Here is a 20,623-nt window from a genome sequence, read left to right as displayed (position 1 = left end):
CGTGAACCTGCACAGTCAGCGAACTCATCTCAACTAACTACAGAGTGTTTAAGGTCATAAATGTGATCAACAGTTTGACGCGCCTCCACTTAAAACAGGGAGGTGGGGTCGATCTTAAAGCAGCATCCACACCTGAATATATATAACTTCACGTTACCTCCGGAGGCACCTCCTCCTGCCTTGTTGCGCCGGCGTCTCAGGATGACCTCCAGCTCGCTGTCCTTCTTCCCAGATGGCGACGGCCCCGACTCCTGAGAGCCTCGGCTGGGGCTCCGCTTCACCGTCTCCTGGAGGCGAACACAACGGTCACTACAGCCACAACGTGCGAGTGAGTACGTTTCAATCCAGAACACTGACACGTTGTATCAATAAGTTCATTTCCATGTCAGTTTCATTAAAACACAAATCTTTATTGTGTTTCTCAAGTGATGAAAAATGTGCACAAACATCAGAAACATCCAGAACTGAAGATGTTATTGTTGCCAATCATGTTTACTGCTCATGAACTCTTGTGAAGAGTGTTTATAGTTCACCATCAGAAACTCAGTATTATTCTAAAACCCAGTAAGAATGAAGGATTTCTTCTGCTCATTATTTCACAGAAGCAGCGTTGACACAACAAAATCACATCACAAATTTTACCAGGATGCCTTTCAGTTCCTCCATGGCGCTCTCCTGCGGTTTCTCCTCACAGATCGGAGGTGGCTATGGGGGAAAAAACACAAATCAATTTCCTTTATTTTACTAAAAACGCTGGAGTTAGAACATGGCACACATGCTGCATTTGAGAAACACAGAAAAATTGGAAATGTGAGCTTTTTATGAGGGAAAAAATGCATTTACCAAATAGGACTATTATATTGTGGCACTGATTAAACTGGAGGGTCTGCAGTGTGTGTGTGTGTGTGTGTGTGTGTGTGTGTGTGTGAGTGTGTGTGTGTGTTGTGCCCCCCCCCCCCCAATGACTTCCCATCACAAGATTGATGCAAACATCAATATACTCACTTTTACTGCTACTCTCTGTGGCGGCCCGGAGGAGGCACATGGAGAGGAAAGAGAAGAAAGCAATCAGCCAGAGTGCATCGCAGCACACACGGAGAATACAGGCGGACATCTTCTACTGACGTCCTGCTCTTTACAGGCGAGGAGCACAGAGGAGGAGAGTTACAGTAAAACACCAGGAAGCAGTTCTGAGGTCACAGGAATATTTAAGTTCCTGTGCTGTCAGGGAGCTGTGACCTTTGACCTTCTTCATCCTCCATCTTTACTATTGTTGGGTGCAGCGTCAAATTAAATGAATTTGTTGTAATGTTACTGCGCATGATTCATATGATATATGATATATATTATATATTTATTATATATAATATACATTTAATTATTTTTATTATTTAACTGTTTATCGTGCGTTTATCTCTTTTTTTGTTTTTATTATGTCAAATATATTCTGGGCATTTTTTACCTCCATTTCTCCTGAGCACACGACGTCGTATGTTTTTAAAATTCAGCACTGTGACTGTAACACTGCAGATGCATTCTGGGTGTTTATGACTGGGCGTCAGATAGTCAGTCTGTCCGTCTTGTCCTCACCTTGCTGTCCTGACTCTTGACCGGCCGCAGGACGACGCCATGTTTGATCCTTTCCATCATTTCATTCACCGCCTTCGCCTTCACGCAGTCACCCTCGCCATCTAGAGAGAGCGAGACAAACTATTCTTAATACAGTGTATAATGTAGATGAATGAAACACGTTAATGTGACATGTGTGAAACCATAGAGCTTGTAGTTTTAGGAAATCTTTTTTAATCTATTTTTTACTGTATTAATAAAACAAAAAGACATTTCCATTATTATTTCATCTATTAAATGTTTCTCAATCAAGTTTCCAGTAAACACAACAACATATATCTCTCAGGATATAAAGTGACAGCATGTGAGAACCTGTACAGGTGACTCACCTGGAGGCTGCTCGCTTTTCACAGAAGCTTTTGAGCCTTTTGAGGATTTCCTCATGATGGCGATCAGAGAGCTGAGAGGAGACACAACCACAAACACGTGTTATACTGAACACGGCCCCCACACACAGACCCCCGCTGCAGCGCTGTGTGTGCTTCTGAACAGCTGTAACGAGCGTTAATGATGACGAAGGGTGAAGTCAAACTTTCATTCCTTTACGGTGTCGTGATGTTTTTGGTCCTCTGTGCTGTAACGGAGGTTTTCTCACCTGAGGGGGTTGCACCTCGAGGTGGGAGGTGGCGGCGGGGGTGGAGGTGGAGGAGGAGGTGGGGGAGGAGGCGGCTGCGGGGGAGGGGCGGGAGGCGGGGCCACTCCGGGTTCAGGGGGAGGGGGTGCCGTGCTGGTCGGCATGGCGACCTCTTTCTGGGTCTCCTGGAGCTTGTGGACTGCAGAGAAGAAGGAGAACAAGGGAAACATTCAAGACGGTGAACAGGACTGAACAGAGCTGAACAGGTCTGAACAGAGCTGAACAGGCTGAACAGAGCTGAACAGAGGGCTGAACAGAGCTGACAGGGCTGAACAGAGCTGAACAGAGCTGAACAGAGCTGAACAGAGCTGAACAGGGCTGAACAGGGCTGAACAGAGCTGAACAGAGCTGAACAGAGCTGAACAGAGCTGAACAGAGCTGAACAGAGCTGAACAGAGCTGAACAGGACATTGAACATTTCCTTAGATAAAAACAATGTGACTTTTGTAAACGCTCTGGAGTTATTGGAAATGTTTGGATCTGAAATCTACTTCTACAAATAGTATAATAATAAATCAGTGCAGCCTAATCTTCATACGTGCTTTAAAAGACCCAAACCTCTAACCTCTAACCTCTAACCTCTGCCACTGTGACTCTCACGGCTGCTGCAGATGCTTTTGGTACTTTCTTGTCACGTTATCTCATTTAGTACTTTTTGTTCTTACTCTTCCCGCAGAGTGAAGACTCTTCCTCAGCACACCATCTGTGGCCGCCATGAAAGAGGCTTCTGTTTTTATTGTTTTCTTTTTAACGGTTGAAATCAGTTGGTGGTTTTGGCCTTGACTTCATGTGACCCATTTAAAACGCACAGATGCCATGTTACACGCGGGGAGAAACTCTGCATGTTTGCCAGCTTCCCTGCAGCAGATGGGTCATAATGTGTGTTGGAGTCAATGAGTAAACACAGAAACCACAGAAGAAGACGACGACGACACTGTGACACGAACAATTTCTGTTCACTATCGAGGTTTTATTTATGGTCTCTTATTTGACTTTACAATGAGACACATGAACCTGCAATCAGACTGTAGGAGTTTGTATAACCATACAGTTGTATCAGATTGTGGTGCACAAAAGCAAAACGGTCAACATGTGCCACATTTATGTAAAGATATTTATGGTGGTGTATGACTTCTTATTGCCTTTAATCTCTTAAAAAATGTCCGTTACCTTTACATATTCCCATAAATAGCTTAAAGATATGTGAAATATCAAATACAAGCCAGTCATTGATGCACTTTTCATTATGTGTGTCACTTTCGGTACCTCCACCAGCACAATCTGGAGCTACAGTCACTGGAGAGTCAGTTGGGTTTAAGATGCCTTTACAGATTATTCTGGCATCTTAGCCAATCAGAAACAAGTATTTTCTGTTGCTACGCTGTGTGTGTTTCTCCTTTTAGTTCTGTAACACCCAACCGACGACCCTCTTAACTCCACATGCAGGTTCCATTCTGTGTGTGTGTGTATGTGTGTGTGTGTTTCTCAACCTCTGTTCTCCAGCTCCTTGTTCTTCTTCTCTGACTGCTCCAGTCGTCCGTCCACCTCCTTCTTCGCTTCCTCCAGCAGCTCCAGCTGCCTCTGCAGAGCCTCCATCTGCTTCTTCACACAGCTTTGCTCCATCTGGGCCTCCAGGTTCTCCACCTACACACGCACGCACACGCACACGCACACGCACGCACACGCACACACCAATGACAATCTTTGACTGAGAATCTTTATAAACATATAGATATATATCTATCCACCCAGACAGAGAGACAGAGTGAGAATGTTGGATCTGTCGATGTAACAACAAAGTGTAGCAGATGATGGCTCGACGCTTCACTATGACTTGAACTTTCTGTCAATCAAACTGGGTGGATATCTGCCAGGACGAACACCACCTTCCTGACAATAGAAAGTTTTCTGAGTTTACCTTCTGCTGATGCTGCAGACGCTCCTCCTCCAGAGTTTTGGTGACGGCAGCGACGTCCTCCAGAGCTTTCAGAAGCTGAATGCTGGGCTCAGCACTCTGTAGCAGCAGCATGCTCTGCCTGTTGGCCTCCTTCTGCTTCACCAGCATCTACAGCAGCAGGATGAAGAGGAGGAGGAGAGCAGAGAGAAGGAGACGTAGGGAGGAAGAACGGAGGAGAAGGACGTAAAAAATAAAAGAGAGAAGGAGAATGAAATCTTCTACATGTTTTATTTCCAACATATTCTTCCAGTTCCCAATCACACACAGTCTGTTTCAATCCTGCAGGCTCTTCACCTTTCAGGTCAGTAACCACCAAATTCAGGACGTTTCATTAATCAGGTTATTAACACACACAGCAATTACCAACAATACTGGTCGTGTTTATTATCACCGAGACTAACAGCAGCTTCTCTTCACAGCTTTTTAATTCATGGGACGCAAATAGTTATATCATCAGACAATAAAAACCTCCACTGCTGACGTCACATTTGGATTAAATGTTTTTAAAATGTTTACTTCTGATCAAAGCTGCAAAGACAGTCAGACTTGTATCAAACAGTAGATCCTGCGCAGCTCGTTCTTTTAGCGTAGCTGCACCCAACACTTGCAAAACCAACACATTTACGATTTTCAAACTAAAAGAAGAGTTTATTAAATATGTTTGACTTTTAATATAATGCCAAAGACTAAAAGGAGGGTAGAAATAATGGACTTGATGTGTAAATAGGCAACTGCTAACGTGTTATCAAACAACTTTATAAACTCGTGATATGGCGGCCGTGCATCTGTCAGCTTGTTTTGATGTTTTTCTGCCCCCTAGTGGCCAAAATCTATTAATGCACCTTTAAGGTTTGAACGTGTTTCTGAACATACAGTTCCCTTTTTCAAGCTAACATGAACTCTAGCTGTATATTCACACACTTCTGCATTCTCTCTTGCACTGTATGCGGCGGTGCATCGTGTCCACTTTGACAACGGCGTGTTTCTGTGATCGTTTCTTTACCTCGTGTGCGTACGTCTCAGCTTTGACTCTCAGACTCTGCTCCAGGTCGAGCTGGTCCTTCATCCCGTCGTACTCCTGAGTTGCCATCATGGAGACTACAGAGGCAGAGAGACATTAGCGGAACAAAGCGGATCAGTGCTTATCGGAATTTCACTAAGAAATTGTACAGAAATTGACAGACAGCTACGAACAAAGACAACACAGCTGGACAAATAAAGACGGGACTTTTATGTACTTTTTATGTATGTGAGTTTATATACTGTATATATAAAGCACCAATGACCAACAACAACAATAAAATAAAAAGTGCAAAGCTCATTTTTCCACTTTCAGTCACCAGGAGCTCCAGTATTTTGTATTTTTTCTCCTTTTTGTGCCTCTGTTTGTTCATGGATTAAAGTCATAAAGTCTCGGGATAAGCGCAAAATGTTCGCTCAAGTTGAGACATTTTCAACTCATGTCTCCGCAGAAGAGACTTCACATTCATTTCTAACTTTGCATTTACCTATATTAAATTATACAGCCAGGTGTTCAGTCCAAACACTCCTCAATATATAGCATAGTTAGCGAAAGTTGTATGTTTCAGAGTCCATGTTTGTTCTGAAGCATCAACTCAACTATTTATAATGTTGGTCTGAACATTTATATCGTCCTGAACACCTCACAGTGTTTCTGCCGTGTTGTGACTCACCTCTGTTAAATCTCTTGATGGTTTTACGTTGTTGCTCAACGTTGTCCCGAAGCACCTTCATCTTGGCCTGTTCTTTCTCTGACTGCAAAGCGTGAAAGAGAATTCAACATAATCAGGCACCAGTATCCATCTTAAACACTCAAAGAAATGTTCTATGCAGGTTGATACTGATTGATTCTGTTCCCTCCTCACCTGTGAATTCAGCTCTTCTATCCGTCTCTGCTGTTCATGAATCTGACACACAAAATTCTTCTTCTCGTCCAATAAGGTGTTTACCGTCTCGCTCAGCTCTGACATAACAAAGACGAACAGCACAGAAAGGTCACGTATGTTTATTGAGTATTCATTTTTGATTAAGTTTTGGATATTTAACCTGGTACTGTGTGAATATAATTCTACGTGTTGTACCTTTAACCTGTTGTTGAATATAATTCTACGTGTTGTACCTTTAACCTGTTGTTGAATATAATTCTACGTGTTGTACCTTTAACCTGTTGTTGAATATAATTCTACGTGTTGTACCTTTAATCTGTTGTTGAATATAATTCTACGTATTGTACCTTTAACCTGTTGTTGAATATAATTCTACGTATTGTACCTTTAACCTGTTGTTGAATATAATTCTACGTATTGTACCTTTAACCTGTTGTTGAATATAATTCTACGTGTTGTACCTTTAATCTGTTGTTGAATATAATTCTACGTGTTGTACCTTTAATCTGTTGTTGAATATAATTCTACGTATTGTACCTTTAACCTGTTGTTGAATATAATTCTACGTATTGTACCTTTAATCTGTTGTTGAATATAATTCTACGTGTTGTACCTTTAATCTGTTGTTGAATATAATTCTACGTATTGTACCTTTAATCTGTTGTTGAATATAATTCTACGTATTGTACCTTTAACCTGTTGTTGGTACTGTGTGAAGGTGTCAGGGCTTGCATCTGCAGTGTCAGCCTCAGCCTCAGCCTCCAGTGGGATGCAGTCTGAGATACTGGGAAGCGACGTCAGGCTCAGATACTTCAACTTCCTGTTCTCACAGTTCAGCTGGAGGTCAAAGTTCACAGGGGTCAATGCAAATAAAATAAAAACTACAGTAAAGTAAAGTAAAGTATTCTTCTCCTTTAAAAAACAGCACAATGGAAATAAAATTATTTGCATATTAAAGAGTTCATAGAATAAAATGTCATACATTTCATATTTATTGATGATGTTACAAATATAATGTTTTATATATTTTAACAACAGCATTTTAACAGTTTTATCTACATCTGAACATTATTACATTTTAATATAAGCACAGTTTCTTTTGTCTCAATGCAGAGTCATCCTGACTCAGCTGTTCACTATATTCTCCTGCTAATGCCAGCTGGACCCCAAATAATGCTAATCTTATAGTATTGATTATTGTGTGTGTGTGTGTGTGTGTGTGTGTGTGTGTGTGTGTGTGTGTGTGTGTGTGTGTGTGTGTGTGACTGACCTTTGTGGCCAGGGCCTCTGCATTCTCCCGGCACGACTTCTCGATCTCCAGCTGAGTCTGCAGAACGCTCACCTCCTCAATCACCATCTGAGACACTGTGGGGAGGAAACACACACACCCACATACACACACACACACACACACATACACACACACACACACACACACGCACACACACACACAGAGGTTTAGGGTTACACTTTGTACTCTATTAGATATCTTAGCACAGAGCATTTGGATTTCATGTGTTAATTGTATCATGACAAAAGAAAAAAACATGCAGTTAATATTTTAATAAGTGTGTATTCCTAAAAACATATGTGTACATTCCTTTTATATATATATATAAATATTAAAATGTTTATATTTATAAATACAAATATTTATAAATACACATTTTTATATTTATAAATACAAATATTGATATATATATATATATATATATATATATATATATATATATATATATATATATATATATATATATAAAATAGGAACTTAAATCTGTAAAATAGGACCATATGAGCAAACATTTGAGAAAATACTTTTCAAAAAGCAAACACAGTCGAAGGTATCCCGGACACTGAACACATCTATTCATCAAAGATGCAACAATCAATAGTTCATTGATATGAAACATCTGGAGGACACAGGAAGTCAGAGCCTGAGACTTCTGAGCAAACTGCTGCCTTTTCATTTACAGTAATAAGAGGAAGTGAAGGAAGACAATGTGCGAGTGCTCATCCTTTCATATTCATCAATTGTAAATGAATGTATGTTCCTGGTAGGGACTTTAAAATATTTAACATGAAGGAAATGAACAGAGCAGCAGTCTGCCTCTAACTCACTCTTTGTTTTTCCAACATGGGAAGTTCAGTTTACACAGTTGTTATGGAAATGACATGAGCATTCAGTGTAAACTGAACTTCCCATGTTGGAAAAACAAAGAGTGAGTTCCTCTAAACTGAGATTTACTCAGAACCACGATGTTTTTCTTCGTCTGTGTTTCAGTGTAGAACAAACACTAACAGATAAACCAAAGTGATCCTGAGGCTGTGAGATGCCTGCAGCTGTCCAACATGTCACCAGCGCTCAGCTCGTCCTCAGTTATTTTAAAATGACCCAGATATGGAGGCTTTGGAAGACTATGGATGTGATGAAGTCGCTTTGCCACCGTGCAAAATAAAGATCCACTCATCTGTTTACTTTCCGCATGCAATGTGTAATTAGTCTGAACTCTGGCGGATAATCTTAAAGGGGACACATTATGCTCTTTTGGATTTCTACTAGAACAGGTTTTTATGCTTTAATGAAACACATTATGTTTCTCACACTGTATCATAATATAGCTGTATTCACCCTTAACGCCCCTGCAGACAAAGTCTGCTCTGATTGGAAGGTCAGATTGGGGATGCTATTATAATGAGCCTCCATGCGACATGGATTACTTGTTGTGCATCCCATGTTTCCACAAAACAACTGTCTGGTTGGTCTTATTTTACAGTTTGCACTCTAAATACCAAACTGTATGAGCACAAGCACTGATATAAACACAATGAAGAACTGAAACATGACACGTCTTCATTGATGGTTTCAGTTTGGTTGTGGTGACCTGCACTGGCTGGATTGTGTTACACCAGCAGGAAGCTTCTGCTCACGTCTCTGATCTATTACAAGACTGCTTCCTGGTCGATGTACGAGCCCCAAATCAGATTAAACTGCCCCCACACACACGTTCCTGCCCTCAACCGCTGCCAGACAGACTCTCAAACTGCTCGCATAAATGTCGTTTTGCTGGTTTGCAGCAGTGATTTGCATCCAGTGCTGATGTTCAGAGCTGGATGAGCTGTGATCTTCATCAACTGCAGCAGGTGGGCCGGCGAGTGGGCATAACTTTAATTTATGAAACAGAAGTATTATCGTAGAGAGAGCTGTCGACATTTTAAAGAGAAATTAAACACAAACATGCACACAACATGTTTATTGCATAGTGTGTTTAGAGAGCAGACATCAGGAATGATATATAGGGAGTCCTCGCTTTGGAAATATAATCTGCTGCAAAGCTGACACCTCTTGTGACATCACACAGAGGACTTCAGGAGTGTGACCTCACGGTTTGATGATCTAAGATGCAGAACATGTAACTGCAACATCCATGACTCAACTGCACGTCATCCAACTCGTCTGCACTGCCAACTGTTGTCTGTAAAGTCTGAAAGCAAAGCATAAATAAATACTGATTTTTCTATTGCCAACACTGCAGTTTGTAACCCTCATCTCTCTCTCTCTCTCTCTTGTCTAACCTCTCTCTCTCTCTCTCTGCTCTCTCTTCTCGTCTCTCTCTGTCTCTCTCTCTTTCTCGTCTAACCGCTCTCTCTCTTCTCGCTATCTCTCTCTCGTCTAACCTCTCTAATCCTCTCTCTCGTCTAACTCTCTCTCAATCGCTCTCTCCTCGGTCATATCTCTATCTCGTTATAGAAACTATCTCTAGATCTCTCCGCTCTCATCTTATAATATAACTCTCACGATCTTAGTTAAAAACTCTCTCTCTATCTCTCTCTCATCTTCTCGATATCTTTATCTCCTTCTCTCTCTCGTATCTCTCTCTCTCATGTCAACAGATCTCTCGAGCAATTAGAGATAAGCTCGATCGAGAGAAAGCTCTCTCTCTATATCTAGTAGAGGGGGGGAAGAAAGATATCTCTCGCTCTCTCTTCTCCTATCTAGTTCTAACCTCTCTCCCTCTCTCCATACATCTATATATCTATCGTCTCTATCTCCCTATCTCTCTTCTCTTGTCTCAAATATAATCTCCTCTCTCTCTTCTCGAATCCTCTTTCATGATAGAGCTCTCGCTCTCGCCCTCTCATTCTCTCTCTCCTCTCTGTCTTGTCTAACATGAGGAGTCTCGCAGCTCGGGAGAAACGCGACTCTCTTCGCAGAGTCTGGAGAGAGGGAAGCTCTCTCGTCGAAAAGAAGAGAGGGGCGAGAGAGGGGAGAACAGAGCGGGGGCGCGCTGGAGCCCGAGGCGAGATGGAGAGGGATAATAAGCGAGCGAGGAGAGAGAGGGAGAACGACGCTGGGGGTAGAAAAGCGAGAGGGTGGGCGATAGAGCGAGGGGAGTAAAAGAGAGAGAGAGAGAGCGCGCGAGCATAGGAGCTGGCGAAACTAGTAGAGCGGGGGGAACAGAGCGTCGGAGCGCGGGGCGAAACACTAGCATAGATTTAGATCTCTATCTCTAGTATGGTATAACCTCTCTCTTCTTACTAACCCCCTCCTCCTCTCTCTCTCTAACCTATCTCTCTCTCTATCTCTCTCTCTCTTATCTCTCTCTCTATCTCTCTCTCTCTCTTAATATGATGTTTCTATTGCCAACACTGCAGTTTGTGGAGTCAATGATTCAACTGGAATACTTTGTTTGTACTTCATTGAAGAAAAAAACTCTGGTGTAAAGCCACTTTTTAAGCTCTGACAGTTTAAAAAGCACGCTGTAAAGCAACATTATTGACAATGCAGTTTTGTTTATGTAAACAAACTTTTCAGGGACTTTTCTGCACAATGTCGTGCTGAAGAAACATTCTGAGACTGTTTCATCAAAGTCGTTCTCAGTGTGGTAATGCATGTATGTAGCTACAGTAAGAAGGTAAAGACACAAACATCCAAACTCAGACATCAAGTCTGTACTATAAATACAACATGAGCGTTACAGGATTTCATCACATTAACGGAGGCTCTGGATCATATGAAACGGTGTTAGTGTTCCATCTGTAAAATAAACAGAATCATTTAAACATTAAAACATGAGCGTCATATGTTGATGGAGGTCAAACTCAGCACGCTGCTCCACAGTCAGCGTGCAGAGCTTCATTAGCGAACACTGGCTCAGAGCTGCATGTCACAAACATCAATTCAGCAGTTAATGACGGGCTGCAGAGCGCTCGTTAGGCTGCTGTAACTGAAACCCTCCTGTCTGCCTCAGCACACGCTCACGTTTCATACAGACGAGGCTGAAGCCCTGATCGATCAATCCTCCCTGAAAGATGGCTTTTATATTCTGAGGGGGGAGAAGAGGGACAGTAACATCTTCAAGGAGGGATTATAGTAAAACTGATACAATTCTGCAAAAATGATCAAACTAGTATAAAAAAGGGAAAAAACAATACAAATAGGAACGTCACTGCGACGACCATCATCACAACCACAACCTGTATTCATGTCAGTGATGCCTTCAGGGACAGTTCACCCTGATTCTTAACTCACAGGATCTCAGCTGAAGGGTGTCTCCTCGCAGGCTACATGACTAATGCTGCTCTGGGGAGGTAGCCTGGATGACACACACACACCCCACACACACACACACACACACACACACACACACACACACACACACACACACACACACACACACACACACACACACACACACACTGAGTGTTCTCCAGCAGCAGTCTGCTCACATATTGATTTGATTTTAAAGACAGTGGACTTCAGAAGCTTCTGAATGTGCAGACCTCTCTCTGAGGCCAAATGTCCCATCTCGCATGGTTAACGAAAGTGAAAAAGAATGATTGTTTCCGCCCCGTGATTCGGGTTCCTCCTTGGAACGTGCTGAACGCTTCCACCAAGTTCCATGAAAGGTGTGCCGATAGTTGTTCTGCACTCGTGCTGACAGACAAACAAACTAAGTCCTCTCGATGTGTTACATCAGAACCATCTTCAAGAGGTCACCTGATACGTACTCAGGACCTGCACAGATGTCTTTGAACATCCTCTGCTTTGTGGCCGATAAACAGAAAGCAGAGTCCAGTTAGAGAAAGCCGAGGAGCAGAGGAAGAACAAGGAATTGCTCCCCGAGGAGATTGGGCGCCACCTTTGACTCGAAACCCTCCACAGTCTGTGACATGACTGAGACACATGTTTATATTCCATCTTACAGCTTGGAGATTTGACTAGAAGTGTTATGAAACACGTTTGTATTGAACTATGATCTGAAGACATGTGGAACACATTCTTGGATCTATGTCTGCACGCCATCGCCCAGAGAGTGAAGCAGAGAGATGTGACGAGCCGAGGGGCAGAATTATGCCAGCTGGACATTATATAAACATTTCAGACCTCTCAGGATCGCTAACGGATCTCACACAAACAAACTCTCTGTCCCACAACAGCAACAGACAGTGTTACCTGGTGCCCATGTGCAAATAGTTTGATGCCATTATATTTCACAGCAATAATTAAGCTTCTGAGTGACTTTTGGGTATTTATTCTGCAAAAGAAATGACATAATGTTCAATCTCTTGCTGCACCAAAAGCACGAGCCCAGAAACTGCTTTACACATCAACCTGTGTCCTGACATTCTGACTGTTCTCACCGTACCTGGATTTCTTTGGACACATCACACCCCTGCGTTAGACACCGGAGCTCAACTTTTACATTTAAGGGCTTCATATGGAAATAAATATGTTTCTTCCACAAGATCATCTCATGTAACATTTAAAGGAGGCGGACAGCGCTGACTGACAGATCCTATTTCGATTTAAAGACGATATTAATACTAAAGGGCAACAGGGAACCGTTTAACTGAATTAGACATTTAACCAAGTGACCTTTGAACCCTGTGATAACGTTTATCTGTCAGCCCGGTGCCAGCGAGGTGAAACGTGAGGATGTTCTGAGAGAGGAGGAGGACGGGGAAGGCTTCTGGATCTATTCTTAATCCCTCCTTCAATGTTTAATGCTTGTGGACGGACTCTGGTGGTGTGATATCCTCCCCAGCCAGAGACTCTTTGAAACCCTCATCTCTCTCTCTGTCTCTCTCTGTCTCTCTCTCTCTCTGTCTCTCTCTCTGTCTGTCTCTCTCTCTGTCTCTCTCTCTCTCTGTCTCTCTCTCTCTCTCTCTGTCTCTCTCTCTCTCTCTCTGTCTCTCTCTCTCTCTCTCTCTCTCGGTGCATGCTGGGAGTTTGGTTGTGTGAGTGAGACGCTGAGCAGGTGCTAATTCGATACTTTCTTTTTCTTACTTTATTTAATAATGGGTTTTGATTTAACTTAGTTCATTGGTGACAGTTTGATTTAGTTTACTTTTTGGTGCGTTTGGGTGGATAGTCGGGGCGCTCTTGGGTGTTTTTCTCCTGCCGGTGTTCTGCCGGCCGGCGTCTGACGTCATGGCAAATGGAGACTATACCAAGCTAACGAGGAAGCACGGGATCAAAATATCAGCCGGCTTCCCGTGTAGCGTTGAGGAGATCGGGTTAGCTGTGGGAGACAAGGTCGGACATGGCAGTGTGAAGTCTCTGGTGCGGATGAACGGGGCTGTTGTCATCTTCCTGGACCAGGTGGAGCGGGTGCACCGCGTCATCGAGACAGGTATTACGGTGAGCGGAGTGTTTGTGCAGGTGATGCCACTCACTCTGCCCGCAACCAAAGTGGTAATATCTAATGTCCCTCCGTTCATAACCGATGAGTTTCTCAGCAGAGAACTATCCAGACACGGGAAAGTTGTTTCCCCGGTAAAAAAGATTCTGTCTGGATGTAAGTCTCAGTTGCTGAAGCACGTAGTGTCTCACCGAAGACAGCTCTATATGATACTGAATAACCGAGATGCGGCGCTCAACCTCCGCTTCCACGTTAAGGTAGATGATTATGAATACGTGTTATTTGCAACTTCATCGGTTATGAAATGTTTTGGTTGCGGGGAGGAGGGACACACCGCGAGAGCCTGTCCGAAGCGCGGGGGTCCAGCTCCGCCTGATCCTGGAGGAGCGGCTGCCGCTCCCCCGGCGGGGGGCTCTTCGCCGGGAGAAGCCGCAGCTTCGGAGGAGGGCTCTCCGCTGGGGCGGCCGGTGGCCGCTCCACGCGCCGCGCCAGGACGCGCAGCTGCTGTGTCCAGCTTTGTACACGGGATAGGTGGTGTTAATTCACTTGGTGTGGTGGAAAAAAATGGAAAAAAAACCCAAAAAAACAGGGAGAGGAAGTGCAGGGGGTGTCAGGTGGTATGGGAGGAGAAGAGGTAGAGGAGATAGGTGGTGTAGAGGAGATGGGTGGTGTGGAAGAGGTAGGTGGTACAGAGGAGGTTGGAGAGATGAGAGTAGAAGATTTAAAGGAGGTAAGTGAGGTAGCAAAAGAGAGAGGAGGTGAGTGAAGTAGGAGTAGAAGAGGTAAAACTTGTGCTTAAAGTAAAAAAACAAATAAATAGTGATGATGGGGGTCTTAATTAATTTATTTGTTTTTATTTTTTCTTATTTTAACATCTCAGCCATGGATACTTTCAAAGTGGGTGTTTTAAATGTGAACGGAGCCAGAGTTTTTAAAAAAAGGACACAAATTTATGAAACTGCAAAATTAAAACACATTGATGTCTTATTTTTACAGGAGACGCACAGCGACGGCTCTAACGAGATAGACTGGAGGAGGGAGTGGGAAGGGGAAGTCATTTTAAGCCACAACACATCTCTTAGTGGAGGAGTGGGCTTCCTCTTCTCCAAATCTTTTACTCCAGTCTCACTGGAGGTCGAGCATTTTATCGAGGGGAGGTTGCTTTTAGTAAAAGCCCGGTTTGACCTTTTTAATGCTGTTTTTATAAATGTGTATGCCCCAACAATCGGTGCAGAGAGGAAGTTGTTTTTACAAAAAATTAATGATGTTTTAAATAGCTGTGCCTCGGAGGATTTTTTATTCTTGGGGGGGGATTTTAACTGTACAGAAAATGTTTTTTTAGATCGAAACCACGCAGAGCCGCATCCAGCGTCCCAGCATGTTCTGAGGCAGCTGGTCCACTCTCATGGTCTGGTGGATGTATGGAGGAGGATGAACGCAGAGGCTAAACAATACACATGGTCCCATTGCAGAGGAAGTAGGATTTCCTCTGCCAGGTTAGATCGTATTTATTGTTTTAAACATCATTTTAACATTTTTAAAATGTGTAATATTATACCTGTTGGTTTTACAGATCACTCTTTGCTTTTATGTAATGTTTTTATTAGAAATGTGTTGTCAAGAAGCGCATACTGGCACTTTAACTCAGTTTAAACAAATTTTAGAGAAGCTTTTATTTATTTCTGGAGTGTTTTTAGGCAGAGGAAGAGTGATTTTAACAGTCTTAGGCAGTGGTGGGACCATGGTAAGACTGAAATTAAAATGCTTTGTCAGCAGCACACCCTCAATGTCACACATGACATCACCAGATCTATGAAAGACCTGGAGGGTGATATAGTGGAACTAGAACAAATAAGTGAGTCCACAGGAGATCGAGGATATATTGAAATCCTCAAAGTAAAAAAAATGGCATTAGCCGACCTGCTAGACGTTAAAGTCCAGGGCGCACTGGTCCGGTCCCGGTTCCAAAACGCCACGGAAATGGATGCTCCATCCAGTTTCTTCTTCGGCCTGGAGAAGAAGAACGGACAGAAGAGGGTAATCCACTCACTGCTCTCAGTCACAGGGCAAGAGATAACGGAACCAAGCCAGATCAGAACACGAGCTGTGAGTTTTTATTCCTCCCTATACTCGAGTGAGTACGAGGAGGAGGAAACGTTTTTAGAGGGGTTTTTAGGGGGACTACCTCAGGTAGCAGAGCAAACCAACTCACAGCTGGAGGGGCCGTTGACCACACGGGAGCTACAGGCTGCTCTGCAAAAAATGCAAGGACGGCGGGCTCCCGGCATCGACGGCCTCACTGTTGAGTTTTTTAAAGCATATTGGGACATTTTAGCAACAGATCTTTTAGATGTTTTTAACAAGAGTCTGGCCTCTGGTTCCATGCCGATGTCCTGCCGCAGGGCCGTGATAACGCTCCTGCCCAAGAAAGGAAACCTGCAGGACATCGGAAACTGGCGCCCTGTGTCTTTGCTGTGTGTGGATTACAAGCTTCTGTCCAAGGCTCTGGCCACCAGGCTGGGGGGGGCTATGGAGCAGGTCATCCACCGGGACCAGACCTACTGTGTGCCCGGCAGGTCCATGGTAGACAATGTCTACCTAATTCGAGATGTTTTGGAGGTCTCCAGCTCATTGGGCTTTGATACTGGTCTGATTTCTCTAGACCAGGAAAAGGCTTTTGACCGCGTTGAACACAACTTCCTCTGGAAAGTAATGGAGAAGTTTGGGTTCAGCGCTGGTTTCATAGGCAAGATCAAGGTGTTGTACAGTGAAGTTGAGAGTGTGCTGAAGTTTAATGGTACTCTGTGTGCTCCTTTTAGAGTGTGTAGAGGGGTCCGGCAGGGCTGTGCTCTGTCAGGGATGCTCTATGCGCTCTCCCTGGAACCTCTCCTCTGCAAAATACGCTCCAACCTACAAGGTCTGGTTTTACCTGGTTTTAATAGCAGATTTGTTTTATCCGCATACGCAGATGATATTATTGTTTTTATTAAAAGCCAGAGAGATGCGGACATTTTAACAGATATAGTAGATAGTTTTAGTGTAACATCGGCGGCGAAGGTAAATTGGAAGAAAAGTGAGGCCCTCGCTGTCGGGGAGTGGCGTGGCGGTCTCCCAGTTCTTCCCCAGAGCCTCACCTGGAGAACTGACGGCCTGAAATATCTCGGCGTGTTTTTAGGAAAAGAAATTATTGTCCAGAAGAACTGGGAGAACGTCACAGAAAAGATTCAGGGAAAGCTTTCCAAGTGGAAGTGGCTGCTCCCTCAGATGTCTTTTAAAGGTAGGGTTTTGGTTTTAAACAACCTTGTAGCATCCCAATTGTGGCACCGTCTGACCTGTGTAGACCCTCCCTCTGGCCTTTTAGCAAAACTGCAGAAAGAAATGGTAGATTGTTTTTGGGATGGTCTACACTGGGTGCCACAGGGGGTGCTGTTTTTATCCAGAGAGGAGGGGGGACAGGGCCTTGTCAGACTGGCCAGCCGAACAGCCACTTTTAGACTTCAGTTTGTACAAAAATATCTTACCGGCCCGGCTGATTTGGTGTGGAGAGATGTGACCAGCTGCATTCTCAGACGTGTAAATAACCTGGGGCTGGATGCTGCTCTGTTTTTAACTGATTCTAAATTTTTAAAGTTAAATGGGCTGCCTCCATTTTATCAGGGTGTTTTTAAGTCTTGGGCCCTTTTTAATCATAAAAGGTGTCCAATGTCGGACTCTCTGCACTGGTTGTTGAAGGAGCCTTTGATTTACAGAGCCAGGCTGGACGTCAGCAGCAGCAGCACACCCAGCCTGATGGTGGCGCTCTGCAGGTCCAGAACCCTGTGCCTGCAGCAACTGGTGGATGCAGTGGGGCCGGCGCTGAGTGATGCCCGAGCCCTGGGCTTGCTGCTGGGTCTGACCTCCGTTCGAGTGGCTGAGAGGATTCTGGAGCTGTGGAGCCAGAGGCTATCGGGGAAGGAAAAGAGGATAATAAAAGACTACAGTGACGGGAAGGCTTCTCCAGACCCAGCAGACCCTTTTCCAGAGATCAACCTGAGCCCAGGGCTGGGAGAACTGACCGGTCCCCTGCTCAAGGTCATTAACCCGGCAGGACTGACGCTGCACAGAGCCGACAAAAAGACTCTATATATGAACTGTGTCAAAAGCATCCACAAGAAAGGCCTGTGCAGCAGACCCTCCACTGTGTGGAGCAACAGACTGGGTTCAGGAAGTGGACCAAGCCCACAGTGGGGGTCTTTTTACAAACCTCCCCTCAAAAAGCGGACAGCCGACCTCCAGTGGAGGATTTTACATGGTGCCGTCGCTTGTAACGCTTTTATCGCCGTTATTAATCCCGCTGTTTTTAACAAATGCCCTTTCTGCAATTTACGTGAGACTGTATTCCATGTTTTTACTGAGTGTAAGAGACTCACAGAGTTCTTCTCTCTTTTAACATTGGTTTTTAGTCTTTTTAACGTAGTTTTTACCGAGAGTGTTTTTATCATGGGAGTTGCCTACAAAAAAGACAACAAAGAAAAGTGGCAGCTCCTAAATTTCCTCTTGGGAGAGGCAAAAATGGCGATATATATAAGCAGGAAAAACAGAGTTGAGAACAGAGAGGGGCAGGAGGCCAAGACAGTGTGGCTCTGTAATATCAGGGCAAGACTCTGGCTCGATTTTAGGTTTCACAAACATACCGGGGATCTCGACACTTTTAAAGAACGTTGGTGTTTTAAAAATATTATCTGCACTGTGAACAATGAATGTTTACACTTTGCACAGGTTTTTATTGGATAATTTTTATATATTTATAGAGTTGTTATTTATAAATGTATATTTTTTGATATAATATGATTTTTTCGTTTACACTTTATGAGTAAACTGTTTGTTTTAAGAATATGTAAATAAAGTGTTTTTGAAAAATCAAAAATCAAAAAATCTCTCTCTCTCTCTTGTATAATCTCTCTCTCTCTCTCTGTCTGTCTCTCTCTCTCTCTCTCTCTCTCTCTCTCTCTCTCTGTCTCTCTCTGTCTGTCTCTCTCTCTCTCTCTCTCTCTCTCTCTCTCTCTGTCTCTCTCTGTCTCTCTCTCTCTCTCTCTGTCTCTCTCTCTCTCTCTCTCTCTCTCTCTCTCTCTCTCTCTCTCCATTCAGTCGCTTTAAACCACACGCCACGGCACATCGACCTCTGCTCGGCTGCACCGCGGTTCAACTGCAGCTCTGTGGGTCAGACGCAGTCATCAGGAGAGCGGGTCTGCTATTTATAGTTTTGTTTTCATTCTACTGTTTTACTACAGAAACCAACAGCTGGTGCCAGTACTGGGAACACTGGAGCATTGTCTGTTAGCTAATGATGTGCAGTGTGAAATGTCTGCTGCTTCTCTTTATTTCACAGGACTTTGGAAGCAGTTTCTTTCTTTATTCTATCAGTTTAATTTAATTTGTACATAAAGGACTCATGCATGTATACTGTGTATAAAGTGACGTACGATGTCTCTTTGGACTTTGTGTCTGTTGTGAAACCAAACGTTAACGTTGACATGCGTACATAAGTCAACTTACGTACGTATGAAGAAATGGCGACAAACATGGAGGATGATAACGTCAGAGGGACGGACCTGCACTCGCTGCTCATCAGGGCCAAACAAGGATTATCAGGCGATAGATGAACAATATTGTGATGACAGGAGTCTTTACTTAGAGCTGCAACTAACAATCATTTTCAACATCCATCAGTTCGGCCTTTATTTTCTCTATTCATTTCATTTCATTGGTAACAAAAGTAATTGTGTTTCCACACCCTGTGTTTACGACCCGCTCCAAAAGGTAGTTTTTCTTTGGCCCTCAAGTTTCATGAAAATTGGACGTGTAGTTTTTCTGTAATCGTCAAACAATCGGATCTGAAAACATAACCTTTGAGTCCTTTGTAGGTGATGAGCTTCGTGTCATTGAGAGTTTGTACTGCAGCTCCGGCCTGCTGTCAGAAACCGTCCTGGGTCAGGAGCTCCTCTAAGTTCGGGGCTTCATGACAGAAATAACGCGCCCTTAAAACCTGTAATGATCCGACGGGCTAAAAACAGAACGCCGCTTTTGCTTTCCAGCAGTTAAGCTGAAGCTCGGGAAAGCCTCTTTGGTGACGATGCACATTATTAACAGATGATTTGGAGGATTAGCCAACGGTAAGCACGTTCATCCACCAGTAGTGGTGAAATCCCAACGCAGTGTTAAAACCGAGAGAAAGACGGACAGGGAATTAGTAACGAGCCAAGCGCTGCTCAGCGTTTCCCGTCCAAACCCTTTTCTACGTGAATGCTGAAGAGTGGAAACATTCCTAACCCTAACCCTAACCCTAACCCATCTTTGGGAGGTATCAGTGATGGAAAATGGCACGTTTCTCCCTAAAAAAAAGGATTTACAGTGTGACAGTTGTGTTTAAGCTGTGACGTTAACTGAACTAAGCTGTGAACAATAGATGAACTAATCCTGCCTTCAAGAGCTTCTCTTAAGCTCCTACTTGAGAGATTCACTGTCGTAAATATGAGTTGTTGAGCATTTGAGGGGTTTTTGGATGGAAAAACGCAGAGCAGTTACAGAATACTTGCTCCACTTTTCATTGTCAAAACCAAAATGAATGCGTCAGTCGATCAATCAGTCTGTTAGCACTGATTAATAATATTTAATATTTATTTCTGTTATGGAACATGATCTTGAAACCAATATGTAATTAATCAATCTGAAACCTGATATCAAATTCATTATTTTAAGTAATTTATCAAGCAAAAATGTCAAATGTGTTGATTTTCTTAACTGTACTTTGATTTATTAAAAGTCAGTTATAAAGACAATAATTTGCTTGTGCTACAGAGGCAGAAATTATATT

At 43.4% G+C, this 20,623-nt stretch overlaps 1 protein-coding gene across 2 annotated transcripts in view; it reads right to left on the bottom strand.

The window, feature by feature from the left end:
• Positions 1-20,623, bottom strand: part of shtn3 (shootin 3) — a 34,962-nt gene that overhangs the window by 4,662 nt on the left and 9,677 nt on the right. Inside the window, exons 3-15 of one of the 2 annotated variants that reach the window (XM_029442355.1) lie at positions 7,398-7,492; positions 6,817-6,964; positions 6,107-6,204; positions 5,915-5,996; positions 5,224-5,318; positions 4,182-4,328; positions 3,754-3,907; positions 2,225-2,402; positions 1,959-2,029; positions 1,591-1,691; positions 1,006-1,020; positions 643-705; positions 158-287 (exon numbers count right to left, since the gene is read on the bottom strand). In XM_029442355.1, the coding sequence (XP_029298215.1) occupies positions 158-287; positions 643-705; positions 1,006-1,020; positions 1,591-1,691; positions 1,959-2,029; positions 2,225-2,402; positions 3,754-3,907; positions 4,182-4,328; positions 5,224-5,318; positions 5,915-5,996; positions 6,107-6,204; positions 6,817-6,964; positions 7,398-7,492 (1,377 nt within the window). The remainder of the gene's footprint in view (positions 1-157; positions 288-642; positions 706-1,005; positions 1,021-1,590; positions 1,692-1,958; positions 2,030-2,224; positions 2,403-3,753; positions 3,908-4,181; positions 4,329-5,223; positions 5,319-5,914; positions 5,997-6,106; positions 6,205-6,816; positions 6,965-7,397; positions 7,493-20,623) is intronic. The other variant, XM_029442356.1, reaches the window with a different exon arrangement.

Source organism: Cottoperca gobio, chromosome 10 (assembly GCF_900634415.1).
Source record: "Cottoperca gobio chromosome 10, fCotGob3.1, whole genome shotgun sequence".
NCBI classification, from domain to species: domain Eukaryota; kingdom Metazoa; phylum Chordata; class Actinopteri; order Perciformes; family Bovichtidae; genus Cottoperca; species Cottoperca gobio.
The sequence above is the reverse complement of the archived record's forward strand: the minus strand, read 5'-3'. Positions and strand labels throughout refer to the sequence as shown.